Source organism: Sus scrofa, chromosome 5 (assembly GCF_000003025.6).
Source record: "Sus scrofa isolate TJ Tabasco breed Duroc chromosome 5, Sscrofa11.1, whole genome shotgun sequence".
Taxonomy (NCBI): Eukaryota; Metazoa; Chordata; class Mammalia; order Artiodactyla; family Suidae; genus Sus; species Sus scrofa.
Window position 1 is genome coordinate 45,993,248 of NC_010447.5, and position 13,344 is coordinate 46,006,591.

At 36.2% G+C, this 13,344-nt stretch overlaps 1 protein-coding gene across 1 annotated transcript in view; it reads right to left on the reverse strand.

Moving 5' to 3' along the window:
• The window catches only part of MRPS35 (mitochondrial ribosomal protein S35), a 49,306-nt gene that overhangs the window by 19,550 nt on the left and 16,412 nt on the right, over positions 1-13,344 (reverse strand). Inside the window, 2 exon segments of the mRNA NM_001244927.1 lie at positions 5,392-5,461; positions 7,623-7,732. Of these exon segments, the coding sequence (NP_001231856.1) occupies positions 5,392-5,461; positions 7,623-7,732 (180 nt within the window).

Sequence of the window (13,344 nt, forward strand, 5' to 3'; positions counted from 1 at the left end):
CAACATGGATGGACCTTGAGGGAGTTAGATGCTAAGTGAAATTAGTCAGACAGAGAAAGACAAATACTTTATGATCTCACTTACATGTGGAATATAAAGAACAAAAAAACCTGAGAACTCACAGAACTAGAGAACAACTGGTGTTGTTTGGAGGCTGGGGTTGGTGGGTGGCAAGATGGGTGAAGGTGATCAAAAGGTATAAACTTCCAGTTATAAAATAAGTAAGTCATAGGGATGCAATGTATAGCATGGTGACTATAATTAGTAATACTGTATAATACAGTTGCTAAGACAGACCTTAAAAGTTTTTATAAGAAAAAAATTTTTATTAACCATGTGCAGTGATGGATATTAATTTTGAAATACTGTGGTGATCATTTTGTAGTATATATATAAACTATGTGGTACACCCGAAAATAAGATGTTACCTGTGAATTTTATCTCAATTTTTTAAAAAAGGCTCAAAATGGATATCAATTAAAGCCTTTAAGGATAAGAAAGAAATAAGTAGAGAAAAATTTAAAAAATAAATAATAAACTATACAACTTCATAATATTTCATAATATTTATAATATTATAACACTTTCATAATATTTATTACTAAACCAACTTGCTTCAACTACTGTTCCTCAGTGGAAGAGATCGCATTTTCCCCCTTTGGTATTAACCTCCGTATCCAACAACACCAAGCAAATAAGAGACAACCAGTAAACATATGCCCATCAATCAATAAACAGTTCATTTTAATGAAAGCACACTTGATTGTATGAGAATGGTTTCCTTGTGAAATGTGCCTTTTCAAACATCTAGTAAAATGCTACTAGTTCAATATTGCCCTCCTGATGCAAATCTACACTCCGTAAATAAGCTATACAACCTGCTCACAGCCTGGCTCTGAATTATTTTTTCAATCTCATCTCCTACCTCTGCCCTTTTGGTCATAGGCCTTGGCTACACCAAACTTCTTCCTGCTCTCTAAACCACCAGGCCTACAGAGTCCTTCACCCACTTCTCTACTGCACACTCGTACTCATCTTCCCATACCAGTCACCACCTCTGTGGCGCTTCCAGGGAGAAATAATCCTAGTCTGCATCTCTCCTAGCACTGTTTCCAACCTCCATTACCTAGAGAAACGGACTATATTATAAGCACTAAGTCCCTCTGGAAATAAAGGTAACTAAAAGCAGAGGTTCATTTATTATTGATAATCCCACCGATACCTATCACTGTACCTTGTAAACCAGAAAAAAAGAAAACAGCAAACATCATTCAAGCATTCTCTAATATAACACAGCAATGTATGTGCATGTTGAGCACACAAAAGACCACAATGAACTCATAAACCAACAGATTAGGAGTTCCCGTCATGGTTCATGGTTAACAAGTCCAACTAGGAACCATGAGGTTGCAGGTTCCATCCCTGGCCTCACTCAGTGGGTTAAGGATCCAGCGTTGCCATACACTGTGGTGTAGGTCGCAGACGTGGCTTGGATCCCAAGTTGTTGTGGTTTTGGCATAGGCCGTTGGCTACAGCACCGATTAGACCCCTAGCCTGGGAACCTCCGTATGCTGTGGGTGTGGCTCTAGAAAAGACAGAAAGACAAAAAAATCAGAAAATAAACCATCAGATTAAATGGTGATTATGGCTCTGCAGGATTTGTAATTTTCATCAGAAATACTTGCAATAAGGTCCCCTTTAAAAATAAACTCTTTTAGTGAGTATAAAATTACCCTCTTTATCCATTTTGTTACAAACCTAGGTACAGTTCAGGCTGGTAATAAAACTATCATGAAGTCTTAAAACAGTCAAAAATTCAAAGCTTAAAAAGCAATCATCAGTAATTAAATAGCAAAATCATATACGAACCCTCTGAATCTGATTTCAGATCTCCACATTTTCTAAATGAAGTGTTTATTTTCTTTGCCCCTCTGTTTTAGTCTAGCTTTTGTGTTTAAGCCATTCTGTAAAATGTTTCCTTCAATCCTTACTTAATCAAATCACTTGCAGAAAGTTTAAAAAACATGTAACAAAGTTAACATTTAGGAAGTTTTGTTATCAGTTGAGTCAGAATGTGACTCAGATCTATGTTCTAAAAATGCAAATACTACAGGGCACAGATCTGACTTTACTTAGCGTTTGTCAAGTTAAATGTAAATTATACAGAAATTAGGAATAAATGAATTTGAAATTCTAAGATAAATCTTTCTTGATTTTAGTAGTCAACAACAATATTAATAGCCACTATTTAACGAGCATCCACTATTTGCCAAACATTCCACATAAATTCTCTCTGATCCGATCAAAAGCCCTTAGAAATCAGAGTCTCAGACATTAAACACCTGGCCAAGGCTACAATGCTAACAAGTAATGTGATTCAAATCCAAATCTAAATGGTTCCAAAGGTTAAAACTTGAATTAATTCTATGCTAACAATGTGTAATACTGAAATATTAAGTCAAATTTCCACAAGTCTCTTTGCTTCTTTGCACTGCCAAAGGATAAATGCTTTAATGTTTATCTCTTGCTTATCACCTTCTTAGCACTGCAATAATCATTATTTGAAGCATTGCTAAGCCTCTATGACTGAAGTCTTTGCTTTGTGAAGTCTATGCTTTTTGAATATGAAAATTAATAAAGAAAACCTCAACTAAACTTGGTCAGGAATGGTCTGTAGAGGGAGCTCTCACGCATTCTCACTATTATTTGCATGCACTGACCTTCGTTAACATACCCCACTTGGAAGTAGCACACCTTGTACTCCCAAACAGAAAGTGCAACTACTTTAACAATCCCAAAGGAAGAATTTCTCCTTGCTCAGCAATAGCCCAGGCAACGAGAAACAGCTCAGTAAATGAAAAACCATCGTCACTCTAAAACTCCTACTTTCCTCCCATGAACTTTCATTTAGAACAGCCTGACCCAACTCCCTTTTCCCTATAAAAAAGCAGGCTTCCTTCCTTTGTTCTCTGGACTTGCCTATGCTTTGCCATAGACTGCACGTACCAAAATGCAATTATTTGCTGTTCCCGAAAAACCTATTTTATTGTTTTAGGTCAACAAGTTCTACCTTGATACTGCTATATAGTTAACCTGTTTTGAATAGCACACAACAGTAACTCCCTTATGCTGAAGTCTAGCCAAATACCTTTTGAGAGAAGTTTTAGTAATATGTTATATAAAACTACTCACAACTTTCATTCAATTCTACGTCGAGATAACCTCCAGAGCTTAGCTTTTAGGTATTAAGTGCTCTGAAACTAGCCTCAAAAATAAAGGAATGAATTAAAAGGGGGCTCTCTAAATATTTGATTAAATACCAGGTGGTAACATCAATTTCAAGTATGAATTCCATGCTGTTGAAGGAAAAAAGTTTCAATTCAATAAAAATTCTGTTCCACCAGCTCTGCAAAATTTCACGGCCCATCTACATTCTCTTAAAGCTTCTTCACTGATGGTACTTGTTTAGAAAGGATCAAGAGCCAAATTTAATAAAGGAATTATTTAATTATATCTGTTTAGGACAGTTGTATGTGGCTACTTATTCTGGCATCAAAGTAATCAGCATCAAAGATCAAAGGCTTCTTGCGTGAATACAGAAAACAAGCTTGTTTGGATTTTATGTCATGGAACCACTGAAAGAATTCAGTAAATCAACTTTCACTGAATTTATTTATGCCTGCCATTTCCTTTGGGGCAAATTCATTTTACAGGCTGCTGGCAAAATAAGAGACTTAAACTGGTTGGCTTTTATTGTTTGGTATTAACTATTTAACATGTTGCTGGTTCAAAAGGGTACATAATTATTTCAAGCCAAAGGCATTTATAAAATCAAATGACAGGAAAGAGAGATGAACTGCTATTATGATTACTCCTGAAGCCAGGAACTAGAAAATTGGGATGAATTATGATAATTAGAATAACTCAAAAGCAAAGAAGAGCTATCAGCTACTTTTTGTTCTTTATCAACCTTGCAACACAGTTTTCTTTTATTTTCCACTCATTCTCTTGTGCTAAAAAATAAGCTGTTTTACTATTAACACCAATGAAATCTGCAATGAAAAGAGCTGTATGTGTTCACAGAATTACTTAGAGATGAAAGGAGAGCCCAAAGACCATTTAATGTACCTAACTGCACATGCACAAAGAACATGTTCCTTTGATCATATCCCCACTAAGTAGCCAATAGATGGAATATTTTCTACCTATTAAATAGCCCACCTCATCTTTAGATGAATCCCATAGAAAGGTTTTACTCAGTGAATAAGTCTTTGTTTCACTATTGCTTTTACTTTGTTCTATCCTTAAGTTATGAAAAACAAACCTAACTCTTCTTTCAGATGAAGTCCTTTGAACATCTAAGGAGAGTGACTCTTTCTCCGCTACCTCCTTTCCTTCAAATGTCCCTCGCATGAAATGCTATTGAGTCCCACTGTCTATGTTGTGCAAGCTTTAATGTACATACCTAAAATTATTTTAATTTTTAAAAACATTATTTAAAATTTTTAGTTAGCTAAACATATGAATGACTTTCATGAGTTGATGCTCATGCACAGAAAATCTTCCTTCTAAATGTGTATATTTATATTAAAACCAAATAAATTCAGTCAGACACAAGACTGTTTTTATACTATTTAAATAAATAACTGCCCTTAATTGTCTCCAATGCATAACAGTGAAATGCTCACATGAAAGTCAATTTGTTAACTAAAATTTTAATAGATATTTAAAGTACCTTTCTATAAAGCTTTGGAGCTTTGTTCTATAGCTTTTTTGGATAACAGGATGAATTACAGTCTCAAGTTACACAGCTGATGATTTCCCTTCTGTAACTTTGACAACTTTAACCCAAACAACAACAAAAACCAAGTAAAAAATTCTGAATTTTGCAGTCTAAGTCAGAAACTCTGAACTTTAAAGGAATTTTAATCATCTGATTTCTGAAGGTCCTGAAAAGGACTGCACAATCTATTTCAAGATCCTCATTTTCGGAGTTCCCGTGTGGCTCACTGGAAACAAAACTGACTAGGAACCATTAGGTTTCAGGTTCGATCCCTGGCCTCGCCCAGTGGGTTAAGGATCTGGCGTTGTTGTAAACTGTGGTGTAGGTTGCAGACACAGCTGGGATCTGGAGTTACTGTGACTGTGGTGTAGGCCGATTTGACCCCTAGCCTGGGAACCTCCACATGCTTCGAATGCGGTCCTGAAAAGCAACAACAACAAAACCCTCATTTCCAATGCCAACACAAATTATCTATAATATTTCACATGTCCTTAGCTTAAACAGCGGTTCATTTAACACTGAACTGAGTGCTGGCTACACAGACTGTTTTGAAAGGCTAACACTATCCAAATTACAATGACAAAATTATTACACATTCACACACTTACCCAGGACTCATGGTATAAAACTGTTAGTAGATATACTGCATAATCATAATTCTGTCTCTTTAAAGGGCACCTTTAAAAGAGAGGGAGGAAGTCAAAATTCTAAAAATTCAGTACATAGATTAATTTGCAAAATATACAAATACCAAATAAAAAGGATAATATATCCTGGAATTCTGCATCTGTCTTAGGAAAATTCTGTTCTTGGAATAAGAATGATATGAAGTTTATGACTTGAGGACACTGAAAACTGATACTATTTTTACCATCATTTAGAGGATCTCCGCTTTTACCACTAACAAAGTTATTCATATCTGATAATAGTTTCACACCATTTTTAGTATGACTGTACCTAAACCAAGTGCTCTTCATGATCTCAGGGCTAAGAGTCTGCGATGGCGTGAACCTATCTGCTGAATTCATTTAAAAAAACACAATAGAGAGGAGTTCCCGTTGTGGTTCAGGGGTAACGAACCAGACTAGTATCCATGAGGACTTGGGTTTGAACCCTGGCCCTACTCAGTAGGTTAAAGATCCAGCACTGTCGTGAGCTGTGGTATAGGTCGAAGACGTGGCTCAGATCTGGCACTGCTGTGGCTGTGGCATAGGTCTGAAACTGCATCTCTGATTTGACCCCTAACCTGGGAACTTCTATATGCGGCATGTGTGGTCAAAAAAAAAAAAAAAACCCAGAGAGATCAGAGATGGATGCCAATCTAAATGTTCATCCTGATCTCCCTAGAGCTGATTCCTTTTTAAAATGAGCTACACTACACAATGCTGCATTTTTTGCTGTTGTATTTAAAACGGAACTAATAACCTAATATTAGATAAAACTTCTACATAAATATAAGATGGTATGTTTAACCTTAGGTTAATAAAATATTATAGAAAAGGAGACAATTACTTCTAATTTCTTGAAATATACAACTATCACATGACAACTGACTTTGACTGTATACTCTGTTCATTCTATATTTAGATTTCATAGTCTTCTATTCTACATAGTTGTTACCATAATATATACATATACACACCGAAACTTGTAAACTTAAGGAAAAAAAGCAACATTGTCAGAAATCTATAGAATTTCTAACACTGACATTTCAAAGGTATTTTGAAAAACTGTACCAACTAAAATCATAGTAGTGTTTTACATTCTCTAAAGCTAGCAAAAAAGATATTAACATATTTGAAATTTTTCTCTCATAAGGTAATAATCTAAAATAGTTTTCCCAAGCTTTTCCCACCTCTACACTGCTGTCGCTTCTGTATGTACATCATGCTATGTCTTTTTTTTTTTTTTTGGCTTGTTTAGGGACATGCTCGAGGCATATGGAAGTTATGGGGTGAATTGGAATTGCAGCTGCTGGCCTATACCACAACCACAGCAATGCCAGATCCCAGCTGCATCTGTGACCTACACCACAGCTCACTGTCATGTTGGATCCTTAACCCACTGAGCAGGGCCAGGGATCAACCTGCGTCCTCATGGATACTAGTCGTCTTTGTTACTGCTGAGCCACAACAAGAACTCCCCATGCTACTTCTTTATACCATCAAGAAGCAAGATATAAAAACTTCTTTATACCACTAAGTGATACTGACACTTCCAACTGCTTTGCAAGTAGGATAGGGAGGAAGAGAGGATTATGTTCCTACTTGCTCTTCTCCAAAGATCTTTTGATATTTTGATATAATTTAGAAACAACCAAAGAATAATTCTAGACATAAACATTTAACAAAAACATACCAATAACCTTTCCTTACCTCAAATGACCTAATTTATAAATTCATAAACAATAAATTTAATATTGCTTTTACAAACTTCTACACTAGCAGTGAAATTCTGCTTATTTACAAAAGTCCCCTGGTAAATTAAATTTCCGTATTTAATTTATAATTTTGGTTGTGAGCTATAAGATTTCTATTCTAGACTTTGCAGAAACCTCCTTTAAGCATTATCATTGGTAAGTCATACTTTCATTTTTTTCTAACATCTTCCCTGAGTTTTATATACACAAATATATTAAAATCAAGATTAAAAATCACGACAGTAATTTAACTCAGCTAAGCAAGGCTTTTCGCATACATAAAGATCATAGCACAGCAGGCTAGTGTGAAAATATTAAAAATATAAATAGGAGAACATCTCTGACCTAACAGGTTAATCCAAGGACTACGAAGAACTGAAGGACAATAAAGTAACACATGCTGAATGTTCCTTTCTTTACCTGTCTGTTTTGATGGTAAGCACATCTGTGCTCTTGCAGTATCGATCTCCTACAAGTTTAATAAGTTTCTTCTTTGCATGATCATCTAAATTCAAACTGGAAAGTTTAACCTTAAAAATACAAGAAAAAAAATTGAAAAAAAATTTCTTTACATACTTTAATGAAAAAAAAAGTGGCAATATTATTTGTAGTAACATTAAACTGACCAAAAAACCCTCCTTTTTATATAGAGTTAGCAATTCACATGTGTCATGAAGCCTGATCTCATTCACAGGAAAAAAAAAAAAAACATCAGGAGGAGCAAACTGGAGTTCTTTGAAAGTTCTGAGCATTAATACCTTTCCTAAAAGAACCAATAACATTTCTCTTAAATAAATGAAATTATGGTGCTTATGAGTAGTATTAACAGAATTTTAACTCAATTAATATTAGTAAAGCTAGAATATAAAATTAAATGGATAAACAACAAGGTCCTACTATACAGCACAGAGAACAATATTCAATATCCTGTGATAAACCATAATGGAAAAGAATATATATACATACACACACACGTATAACTGAGTCTCTTTGCTGTACAGCAGGAATTAAAACATTGTAGATAACCATATTTCAATTAAAAAAATTAAACAGATAAAACATAAGGACTTTAAGAATTTTTACCATGCCATTATGAGACCCATATTACTGCAACAGTTTAGAAGCATTTATTTTTAAAGCTACAGACATCTCATGGAGGCTAGAATACAGCATTCATGAAGGATCAAAACATTAAAAATAATTCAGTTCAATATTTCTCAAAATGTGAATACAAGTCCCATAGGCTGCTAAAAAGAATCATTTCTTTAAAAAAGCCTGTTTCTATTTAATGCACTTGGGAAACACCAAGTTAAATCGGGTTCTTCCGGGCAGGATTTCTTAGAGAAGGCAACACGTTAAAGAACATTCTGAAATTTCAAAATGCAGGGTTACATAATAATCCCCGAATTTATTCAACCTCAGATTCTACTTTTCAAGGGACAGCTCATGGAGTTAGTCTTCCCTAAAACATGTTCTATTAAGTGTGGGACTAAATAAACACACCTCTTAATGTGCAGAGAATTATGGCCTGGGCTGAATGTATTATCTAGAGATGAGTAGGCTTGATCTTGGCAAATAGGTAAGTCCCTAGACTACAGTTAAATAAGGTAAACTATAGATTATTTTTCCACGGAAAGCATTAAGAATAAGCAAGAATTAAAAGTGCACGAAGAAAAAAGCTAAATAAGATTTTGCAATCCCATCTATTTCTTCCCTCTAGTTTCAATGACCCTGCATTTCCCTCAAGACAACCTAGTGTAAGAGTTTATTTATTTTCCCATTTTTCCTACTAGACTGCAAACCCTTGAGAGTAAGAACATTTGTCTTGTTTCTGGCAATGACCTAGCACCTAAAAAGCATGCAACATACACTAGCTGAATGAATACAAAAATTTTAAAAGGGAGGATGTATTGTTTTTTATGTTTCAAGCACAGTGAATTTTTACTTTTTTATTTTTATTTTTTATTTTGTCTTTTCTAGGGCTGCATCCGCAGCACAGGGAGGTTCTCAGGCTATGGGTCTAATTGGAGTTGTAGCTGCTGGCCTACACCAGAGCCACAGCAACGCCAGATCCAAGCCACATCTGCGACCTACACCGCAGCTCATGGTAATGCCGGATTCTTAACCTACTGAGTGAGGCCAGGGATCGAACACGCAACCTCATGGTTCCTAGTCGGATTCATTAACCACTGAGCCACGAGGGGAAATCTGAAGCTCAGTGAATTTTTAAATTTGGTCTAGAGAAAACAGGAAATTTAAAAACAGATAAATAAGCACCCGAAGAATATAAGCAGTAAGGGCACAATTATTAAATACCAATCCTATAGAATGGTCATATGTTGTAGGCAATGTGAAATTACCACAGTCCCCTGAAAAAATATATGTCAACAAGGTAATCAGCTTGATGGATAAAATAAGCTATTTTATGATTCTGATTGTTAATAACATGGAAAACTACCTATAAGAAATCATAAAATATACCTACATTATAATTATGAAAATACATGCATATATGCATGCATACAGATAGAAAAAATGGTTTTTACATTAGGATAGTAAAACGTAGTCATTTTTCCTTTTAAAACTCCTTCAATGAAATCACAACGTTTAACAATAAATTTTAAAATTTATCATTTAAAAAATTTAACTGTTCTACTTTTCTATGTAGGACGTAGTCCAAAAAAAGTGGCAGCAATGCTGATCATTACTGTAACAACTGCTTTAAAACTCATGTTCACACTAACATTTTATAAATAGGTCGGAAACTGCCGTGTGGAGCACTCACGCCACCTGCTAGCACTCAAAGGCATTGCAAAATTGGTGGGGTTTTTTTTGATAACGAAAAGAAATTTTTTTTAACCTTTTATTATTTTTTTTCTACTGTACAGCATGGTGACCCAGTTACACATACATATATATACATTCTTTTTTCTCACATTATCATGTTCCATAAGTGACTAGACAGAGTTCCCAGTGCTACACAGCAGGATCTCATTGCTAATCCGTTACAAAGGCACTAGTCTGCATCTATTAACCCCAAGCTCCCAGTCCACCCCACTCCCTCCCCCTCCCCCTTAGCAACCACAAGTCTATTCTCCAAGTCCATGATTTTCTTTTCTGTGGGAAGGTTCATTTGTGCTGGATGGAACTAGAGACTCTCATACTGAGTGAAGTAAGTTGAAAAGAGAAAGACAAATACCATATGATATCACTTATATCTGGAATCAAAATTGGTGTTCTTTAACTTGGACAAATAATCTTTGAAGCTGAGTGACATTCATTTGTCATTCTATTTCCAAAATTCCAAAGAATCCTTAGACTTCTCTTCTATCAATATTATATTTCAAACAATCAACACTGTACCAGTAACATTATCCTCTAAACAATGCTGACATTTCAAATCATAGGAGGTTGTAATTATACATGTGAATCTTCAAATGTCTCATTAAAAAGAGCTATATAAGGAGTTCCAGTCTTGGGTCAGCAGGTTAAGAACCCAACTAGTATTTGTGAGGATGCAGGTTCAATCCCTGGCCTTACTCAGTGGGTTAGGGATAGGGCATTGCCATGAGCTGTGGTGTAGGACACAAATGAGGCTCAGATTCAGCATTGCTGTGACCATGGTGTGGGCCAGCAGCTGCAGTTCTGATTTGACCCCTAGCCTGGGATCTTCCATATGCTGCGGGTGTGGCCCTAAAAAGAACCAAAAAAGTTACATAAATTGAAAAACATCTAAATGTGTGTAATATTTTCTCTATTTACAAGCACAATGCAGTTAAAGAACTGCAGTATTACATGTAAGACAGAAAATGGGCTTGCCGTCTAGATTTGCCGCTTATCGGCTAAGTGACCTTAAATCATGTGATCTTCCTGTTTGTTTCCTAACTCATAAAACAGAAAGGATTCACAGAACTTTTGTCAGGAATAAAGGAAATTAAATAGAAGAAAGCACTTTAAAGTAAAATTCTATACAAATCATATTTAGTCTTACTGTTTTACCTACTTTAACCCTTGAACCACATGACACCAGTTCAGGACACCACCCCTGAGCCTCCAATGTCAGCAGGTAGAGTGAAAAGAGTCCAGAAGGGCAGGCAGAAGCTGGTCAGAGGGGACAGAAGTGAATGAGGAAAGTCTGGCATGGTGGCACGAGACAAAAAGGAGATGAGAGGGGATGGTAGCATGGTATAAGAGATGTCTGGTGGCACACTTCAAATAAAGCATGAGGTTATTTTTATGTGAAACAAAAGAAGCAAATTTAGAATCAAGTGGGACTTTATGTCTATACTAGTACTAAAGACTAAGGCCCACAAAAAATAAGACAAAGAACATGAATTAGTATCTAAGTTTCCTGACTCTTAAGTTGAGAGATTTTTGCTTGTCTTTTTGTCCTCTCAGGGCTGCACCCACGGCATATGGAGGTTCCCAGGCTAGGGGTCTAATTGGAGCTGTAGCTGCTGGCCTATGCCAGAGCCATAGCAACTTAGGATCCGAGCCACGTCTGTGACCTACACCTCAGCTCAGGGCAACGCCGGATCCTTAACCCACTGAGTGAGGCCAGGGATCGAACCCGCAACCTCATGGTTCCTAGTTGGATTTGTTACTGCTGCACCACGATGGGAACTCCAGTTCAGAGGTTTTTTTTAAAATCATATAATCCATAGCTCAAGTGCTATTTGTTGCGCTTATAAAAAGAGTTAACAGGGAGTTCACTGGTGGTCAGGTGCTTTCACTGCTGCAGCACGGGTTCAATCCCTGGTCTGGGAACTGAGATCTTATATCAAGCCATGGCACCCCATGGCCAAAAAGAAAGGGGTGTGTATGTAACATTTATTAAGTTCTTAAAGATGTATCAGGTATTTTTACTCTATAATAGAGACACTCTATACTAACCTGTGGAATGACGTCAGCAGAGTAGAATTTTAAGTTCTTTTTCTGTTTTTCTTTTGTTGATCAAATGTATACTGTAAATACATATTGGCTTTTGTGATTTTAAAATATTTTCAGTCTCTCTAATTATATAAACATATTGCTAGGACATTTAAACTCTTCTATGGAATTAAAAAAAAAATGCTGGAAAGCTTCATAAATTCATTTCAAAAGATGGCACAACTCTGATTACCAAAACACAGAAAAGAAAGAAAATTACAAACCAGTTATGGTTGTATCACTGAAAAAAATTTCTAAAAACTAAAGTCTATTTGTTAGCTATATAATGCAAAGATGGTTGCAGAGATTTTCAACATATTTCTGTAGTACATTTGGAATGTTCCAATTTAAAATACAGATTAGGAGTTCCCACTGTGGCACAGCAAGTTAAGAATCTGACTGCAAAGCTGCTGTGGAGGTGAGGGCTCGATCCCTGGCCTAGCATAGTGGGTTGAAGGATCCAGCATTTCTGCAGCTACAGTGCAGGACATAGCTGTGGCTCGAATTCAATCCCTGGCCCAGGAACTTTCACATGTGGTGGGTGTGACCACAAAATTAAAAAATAAAATAAAATGCAGATTACATGGAGTACAAAAACTAATGGAAGGCCCCTTCAAAAGGTGGGCAGCCATCCTTCAGGATAGGTGAACCAAAGTACATTAGTCAGGTGTCTCTTAAGAAATAGCTGATTCTAGGAACAGGGCAAGGAATACATAAAATGAGCTAGGAGCATTTTGTGGTGCCAAAAATTAAAGTGTTTAAAAAACAAAAGATGGGGCATGGCAAAGGAACAGAGGAGTCAACTGAAAGAGTGCCCAACTGTCAAAGTCAAAAGAATCTGAGTACAAAATTGGATCATAATCCAGAGAATAAAATAAATATCCATGAGCCCATACTGATATAAACAAATGACAGAATAAATAAACGGAGAATAGACAAATCTCCCACACAGAAGAACCGAATCCCAAATCATCTATGTGCTCTCTCTCCTTCGAGGTGGCGGAGCGTCACTTCTGACTCTTTAAGTGTGGCCTGTGTGCACTAACTTTCTTCTAAAGAGTATACCATGGAAAGGCAGGAAAAAAAAAGTAATTTTATAGTGGAGAAAATGACCAACACTACCTCAGCCAGGCCTGCATCATCAGTGAGAAGCCATGTGAGAAGCCTATAACCTTGCTATGACGTGATGAGAATGGCACTGCACTTTTGAAGT